The sequence below is a fragment of the Neolamprologus multifasciatus genome, chromosome 18 (assembly GCF_963576455.1).
Source record: "Neolamprologus multifasciatus chromosome 18, fNeoMul1.2, whole genome shotgun sequence".
Classification (NCBI taxonomy): domain Eukaryota; kingdom Metazoa; phylum Chordata; class Actinopteri; order Cichliformes; family Cichlidae; genus Neolamprologus; species Neolamprologus multifasciatus.
This window is the reverse complement of record NC_140456.1, coordinates 1396690-1404292: the sequence shown is the minus strand read 5'-3', so window position 1 is coordinate 1404292 and position 7603 is coordinate 1396690. Positions and strand designations below refer to the sequence as shown.

At 44.5% G+C, this 7603-nt stretch overlaps 1 protein-coding gene across 1 annotated transcript in view; it reads left to right on the top strand.

Annotated features, from left to right (window-relative positions):
* The first annotated feature begins 900 nt into the window (after window positions 1–900).
* Window positions 901–7603, top strand: part of lamc2 (laminin, gamma 2) — a 16619-nt gene continuing 9916 nt past the window's right edge. The window contains exons 1-6 of the mRNA XM_085140614.1: window positions 901–1327; window positions 5530–5706; window positions 6108–6225; window positions 6597–6718; window positions 6827–6958; window positions 7057–7246. Of these exons, the coding sequence (XP_084996740.1) occupies window positions 1252–1327; window positions 5530–5706; window positions 6108–6225; window positions 6597–6718; window positions 6827–6958; window positions 7057–7246 (815 nt within the window). The 5' untranslated portion in view covers window positions 901–1251. The remainder of the gene's footprint in view (window positions 1328–5529; window positions 5707–6107; window positions 6226–6596; window positions 6719–6826; window positions 6959–7056; window positions 7247–7603) is intronic.

Below are 7603 nucleotides of genomic sequence, written 5' to 3'. Positions count from 1 at the left end.
CGGTGGGTTCTGTGTCGGCTCGTAGCCGAAAACTAGCTTTACTTTGTTGTCTGGGTCAACTTTGCTAGCAGAGACAGAGAGAGGCGCTGAAAGGCTGCTCCAACAGAACTTATTGTTTTGGAGGAAAACACGAACACGGTGTACAGTCGAGTCTTAATAGCTTACTTACAGCTGGGCTCGTCAGGCTCTCTTCTTGGCTGCAGTGGTTATTATTATATTTACATGCTTCCAGCTCCCGTTTCTGCTCGATGACAGCTCGTACTTTTCCTTTTTCTCCCTCCCTCGCTCACAGACACATAACGGGTATGGCAGTCCATTCTCCCTGCAGCACGGACTACACTGCCCATGATGCTACATTCTTTAGAGCTATACCTGTAGCATTCTGCCTATTAGCTTAGCACAACAACAACAAAAAGGCCTCTCTCACGCAGGAAACACGCAGAGAGAGAGCGTCACCCTGTAACCATGGCAACGCTGCCACCTGGAACAACAGAACGTAGCTGTCAAACAAAACCCAAACAGTCCTGACCCGCCACAATATGAAACAGGGAAGTACCGCCGTGTAATCCATTTATTTCAACAAAGTAACTGTATTCTAAATACCACCTTTTTAAACTGTAACTGTAACGGAATACAGTTACTCATATTTTGTATTTTAAATACGTAACGGCGGTACATGTATTCCGTTACTCCCCAACACTGGAGGCGGGGCACACCTGGACAGGTCAGTCACAGGGCAAGGTCCACACATTGGATTGTAAAAGCCTCTGACACGACTGTTGCTGTGAATGATCAGCTTCTGCACTGTTGCTGCTTTAATCTGAACTGTCAGCAGCTGCATGCAGAGTTCATGTTCAGGAAACATCTGTCATGTTTTCCACATCTGGAACAGAGCGCAGATTCACTTCATTCACAGAAATCTGATTTTTAATTCTCCGTCCTGTGAGACGTCTTTGTGTTGTAGAAATGCAAATGTGAAGCTCCAGGACAACGGCTCACACTGTTACAACACACACACACACACACACACACACACACACACACACACACACACACACACACACTGGAGCCGTCATATCCTCTGACTGACGGTGTGTGTTTTGTGAATCACACGTGAATAAGTGTGGTCTGTGCGTGCAGCGTGTACGGACCTGCAGCAGGAGAGGAGTTAAAAGGCATCCCTCTGAGGAGCTGTGCAGGAGTTTTTCCATCAGCTGCAGCTTTCGGATCTGATTCCAGGATTCACACAACATGAGGAACGGATGGATTTCACTCTGCGGGCTTCTGTTTGCCGTCTGCGCCGTCCGGGCGACCTACAGATATTACTGTAAGTGGCTCTGCTTCTTTTACTGCTGTCAGCAAGATGCTGAAAGACGTTAAGATCCTTTAACTCTCTTCTTTAAACTCTAACCAACATACCTGAGCTCAGCCTGCTAATAGCTGTGGTGATGTTTAGGAGAGGCAACAACAGCGTTATGAAATCAAGACGACAAACACAGGTCGGTAAGATGGAAAGTTAAAAAACGACGTATTAATCCTCCATAAGTTAATGACTGTTCCTCATTTTATAACAACAATAATCATTAAATACTGATTTCAGAGGTAATACAGGATTTATTGCTGTGGATTTAATATGTTTGTTTTAAAGGCTCAGTCTGGTGATTTTGTTAATTATTGAAAAATGTGTTCAGCTGTGATATTAATGAAGTGTGTGAAGATAATATGAGATAAGACTGTGAGTTATTCATATTCATGTCACTCGTGTCTGAAAGTCTGCCGGTGCAGACATGAAGCTGCTGGGACAACTGCAGATCAGATAAAATCAGTGATGAGTCAGAAACACAGCAGAGCCCAGAAGAACGATTTCTGAATCATTTTTAGATTTGATTAACAATAAGACACAAACAGCTGAGTTAAGAAATCTCACTAAAGAAGTTTAAATAGACACAAAGGCTGATCCTTAAATTACGAGAAAACTGCGACTATAAAACTGTGACGTTTAAAGAAAGTAAAAGAAGAACAACATGCAGCTTAACGAAACCCGTTCACACAGACGCGTCAGAACAGGAAGGCTTTCTATGACTTTACATTAGGATCATTTCATTTTTCAAATTTGTCTTAAAAGATAACAAAGACTAGCTGGTGGAAAAAGGGAGACACCCATGGGTGAGGCTCACGAGAACCTGAGCTGTCAGAGGAGAACCACCCGCCCCTCAGGGAGGGAAATTATTATCTGCTGAACATTTACTGATGTGCTGAAGAAAAGAATCCAGCCTCACACAGACCATACCATACATAGATAGATAGATAGATAGATAGATAGATAGATAGAGAGATAGAGAGAGAGAGAGAGAGAGAGATAGATAGAGAGATAGAGAGAGAGAGAGAGAGAGAGAGAGAGAGATAGATAGAGAGATAGAGAGAGAGAGAGAGAGAGATAGATAGAGAGATAGAGAGATGGATAGAGAGATAGATAGAGAGATAGAGAGATAGATAGAGAGATGGATAGATAGAGAGATAGATAGAGAGATAGAGAGATAGATAGAAAGATAGAGAGATAGATAGAGAGATGGATAGATAGAGAGATAGAGAGATAGATAGAGAGATGGATAGATAGAGAGATAGATAGAGAGATAGATAGAGAGATAGAGAGATAGATAGAGAGATAGAGAGATAGATAGATAGAGAGATAGATAGAGAGATAGATAGATAGATAGATAGATAGAGAGATAGAGCGATAGATAGATAGAGAGATAGAGAGATAGATAGAGAGATAGATAGATAGATTCAGCAGTGAGTGAACATGGATGCAAAGATGCATCAGTGTCATAACAAAAGATTTAAACTCACTATTTGCTTTGGTTTGGATATCAAGCTAGCCGGGTTAAGGAAACATGGAAATATCTCAGTTTTACAGGCTTTGCTGTAAAAATACTTGAGAGCTGCTGAATCCAATAAGAACCAGGACTCCTGTGGTCAGGTCACGCCCAGAGATTGTTTTACGCTAATGTTATTTTTACAGTCTAATGTGAGTTTTTGTTTGCTGTGGTTACTACAGGAGCCGAAACGAGATAAATCAAATGTTGTAAATATGTTCATGGATTCAAAATATTTGCATAATCCCACAAAGTCAAATATTTACCCAAAATGAGAGAAATGTAAAACCTGCACTGTTCATTAAGATACATGCAGCTCTTTATTTTCTGATTTATTAATAAGCAGTGATTATTGTTATTATATTGGGCTGTTTGGCCTTTACTGCTGAGTCAGTGCTGAATACAGGACTGACTGCGAGTGACAGTCAGATCATGAAGGTGATGAAAACCACGTCATCACCTGCAGGAGCAAAAACGCAGTTAAATTATTCCCCAAAAAACACTTTAGAGGTGAGAGACAGTGCACTTCTCTGGTTCAAAGCTTAAAAAAGCAGCAAGTGCAGACGTTTGACATGTCAGTGTTTTATCAGCTGAATCATGACGTGAGTCAGTGCTCACAGCACAGACGCTTCAGTCTTTTATTTGTTAAAGTATTAACTTCAGATCAAAGATGAAACCAGATTGAGTTTACACTGTGATGTAAGAAGAACCGTCTCTAGGTGTGACTTTGTTGTTTTTCATTCCTCCGGGGAAAAGAAATCAGAGTTATGAAACAGGGAACACGTTCCCTTTTGAGAGAAAATGTTTCTTTAGGCTGAATATTTAGAGGCGCACAAGTTGGAAACTGTCTGATGAGAGACACAACACCTAAGCTCACCGCTGCCGGAGGCGATCAGGTGAACAATGAGATTATAAGAGAGTGAGTCAGTGTCACTGATGTACTCTGAACTGTAGAGAACGAGCTGTTCACGTCTGCTGAATCACAGGCTGAGTGTTGGAAATCTGATGGTCAGACACACCTCAGCCTCCCTCTGAGCGCTTACATCCAAGAAGAAATCGATTACAGTCGCTGTCGAGGTATTCAGATTCAAACGGGGAGAAAAAACATCACGGTGAGGTTAAAATGTTCCTGACGTGTTCAAGAAAACCCCAAAAATCAGACACACCCTATGAGCAGCACTTGGTGACGGTGGGGAGGAACAAGAGGAGGCGTCCAACAGAACCAGGAGGGGGCAGCCCTCTGCCACCGAATACTGGGGGAAATTTTCTCAACACACTTTCAAAAAAACCCAAAACCCTTTTTTAAAATGAGTTTTTCCTCATCAACTGTCTGAGGTTTAAGTTGAGCTCAGGACACTAACACAGGGACATGAAACATTTCCTCTGCCTCCAAACTTCACGCTGATTAAGTCCAGCGGTGTTAATGTGATGCACGTGCCAGGCAGATGTTTGTGATTGAGGTTACCTCACCTGAGTAAACAGCTGGTGCCACAGTTATTGATCCATGCATCAGCTCGGATTCTCCTGACGCACAACAAAGAGAAGCGAGGCTTATTGACGCTGACACACGGGAGAAAGTTTGAGTGAAATCTGTGGCCTTCATGGTCACTTGGTAAATCTGGTTTCTGTAACTTGATCCCAGCTGTCAGTCAGACTCCCGATCGTCCTGATGTCGGTCAGGGGCGAACGTTTGCACGTATGTTCTGCAAATAGTGATGCAATAATGCTTCAGTGGCACAGTTTAACACACAAACAGACCCAAAACACATGTGAGGTCATAGAAAAAGATCTGCGGCAGCTTATTAGCTGCAGTGACATCATATCCTGTGGCTGCAGTGACATCATATCCTCCTGAATGAGAACAGTTTGGTGGTCATCCCCTTTCTGCTGCATCGCCAGGATGGTCAATGCGAAGGGTCCAATAATAAAATCATGCAATGTTTCTCTGTGCCAGGCTGTCCCTGCAGGCTGCCTCGTGATTCACTTTGTTCATCATCGCTCTGGTTCACCACAAACTGCTGCTGCATTCACTGCGGGTGAGATCGACCCGCTCTGCAGGAACAAGCAGCAGCCTGTTGAAACTCTCCCTTGGTTTAAATCAAAGCTTTAAAGGAGCGGGTGCAAGTCTTTTCAGGGCTGCTTTTCTGAGCCGTGATCCCGGTGAGCTCGCTGCAGACAGAAGCGGCTGAGGCGCTGGCTGTTTTGGGCGGGGCTGGTCGGATTGTGATGATTTGTGTGCAGGCTCTTGCTGGGATTTCAGAACAAACCACAAAACGTATGAAACGCTTCACACTTTGTAAACATCTCTAATGCTCCTGTTTGTTAGATTAAAGCTCAGGAAGCTTGTGGACGTGGACGTGGATGTGCCTTCTTTTCTTTCACCATCACAATACGAACAAAACAAGCTGCAAGCTGAAGTGAAAGTGGAGAACAGAAGAAAGTGCAAAACTGAAATGTAAACAGCTTCCTCCCACAGTCCTAATAATGCAAGCACTTCCTGTGGTCAGACTGGAAAAACACCAGTCCAACACCTGTGAAGCCACAAAAATACACAGAAGTGCATCTACAAACAGTTTTGTCTATTATTCTACAAAAAATCATTTAAAAGAAATCAAAATAAACTTGACCTTTGACCTCTTACTTTCTCCTGCAGCGATAAAGCGTTGTGAGTGCAATGGGAGATCTCAGTACTGCCTGCCCGACGCGTTGGGTTTGCACTGCGTCGACTGTCAGGGAAACACGGAAGGCCGCAACTGCGAGCGCTGCAAGGATGGCTTCTACCTGCAGGGGGCGGGACAGAGCTGCTCGCCCTGCCGCTGCAACCCTACAGGTGAGTGCAAGTCTCACAAAACCCTTATGTGTGGAAAATGTTAGACGTACAAACCAGAGAGCAGAGGTGGGAGGATCAATTCAAATATCCATAGTATCCGTACCAACGCTGGTACCAGATCAGATCGATACAATCCTCCAGATATCCTGTAAGTTCATTATGTTTTTATTGGAAACTACACCTCAAACATGCCTCATCAAAACTGTCTGAACCTTTCTGTGTTCCTGGCACGTCCTTCACAGTTTCCAAACACATGATAGGCTGAACGTTTTTGCTTCGATGTGTTAACTCATTGCTGTGGAAAAATGAAGCTGCAGTTCCTTTAACGGCCACTTGGGGCTGACGACAAACCGATGTGATCGTTCACTTGTGTTGTTCTGACCGGGCTTGTTTTTCCTCAGGTTCTGTCAGCAAGTCATGTGACAGCACGGGGCGCTGCAGCTGTAAAGAAGGCGTCACAGGAGACAAATGTGACCGCTGCCCCAACGGACCAATCAGAGCTGACGGCTGCCCCCAAAGGTGAGAGACAAATGTTACCTCATGCACCTTCACCTTCAGTGCACTTTAATGCATGTCATTGCTTAAATTTGGTGTCTTTTATCTGATGAATGGTTTTGTAACTGCAGTTAAAAAATGTTTACATTGAATTCTGTCTTCAGTCACTTTACAGTTTTCAGTCCTTAACTTCAGCCCACAGCTCTTTTCTATTCAAGTAGCTTTAAGTACTTTATGTGCTTCAGATTAATACAAACACATCTGAGCAGTTTTAAACAGCCCACTTCTTCCACAGCCTTCTTTGCATTATTTTTCAGTTTTTAGTTCACAGAAATATTCTCCTGTCTTATTTTGATAGTACATGGCTCACTTCCTGTTGTTTCTTGCGTTTTCAGCCGTCAGCCCAGGCAGGAATCTGAGAGTCTGACTCTGCCGTGTTTCTGTTACGGCCACAGCAGCCGATGTTCAGCGCGATCCGGTTACTCGGTCCACAAAATCACCTCCACCTTCACCACCGGTAAACCTTTCTCCTTCGTTACCTTCATAATAAAAGAACCCTAACATTTCCTACATTTCAAAGTAAAAGTGCACAACAAGTGAGGTGACAGACTCTGGTGTGCTTCAGGTGTGGAGGACTGGAAGGTGGGGACGATGCAAGGTGCGACTCCAGCCGATACTCACTTCCGCTGGTCACCGAAACACCAGGACGTGGAGGTGATCTCCAAAAACAGCCTGCCGGTTTACCTCTATGCCCCAGGTGAGTCAAGCCCCACCCCTTCTAACAGCATAGCCCCACCCACACTTCTTTGTCTTTCTTTTCATCCCTGTCATGACTGATGTTCTCCTTTCTCACAGACTCTTACCTCGGGAACCAGCTGCTGAGTTACGGCCAGAACCTCTCCTTCTCGCTGCGTTTGGACCGCGGCGTCCGATACCCGTCCGTCAACGACGTGATCCTGGAAGGTGGCGGCTTAAGAGTCGCTGCCTCTCTGGGTGACCTGCGATCTGTGGTCCCCTGTGGTCAGAAGATCACCTACAGCTTCAGGTCAGAAAATCCACGGTGTGAAGTCGCTGAAAGTTTGATGGTTTTGTCTGAAGCGCTAAACATGACGTGGAGAACAGATTTGATTGGTCGGGTGTTATTATTGGTCAGATAATTGGAGTAAAAAGGCTCAGAGGTCCAGCTGGCAGCTACAGCCACCTGTGTCTCCATCCACCTGTCAGTCAAAGAGGCCACGCCCGCAATAATGCAAACTTAAGTCTTAACTCCCACGGGAGTCTGTGGGACTCACTGCTGGCCCCTGGTGGGCATTAGTGGGACTGTCACTGCTGCTTTCTCCTGACACTTTCTGCTTTATAAATGAATGTTAGTGAAAGTAACTGAACTTTAATGCATCGTTCC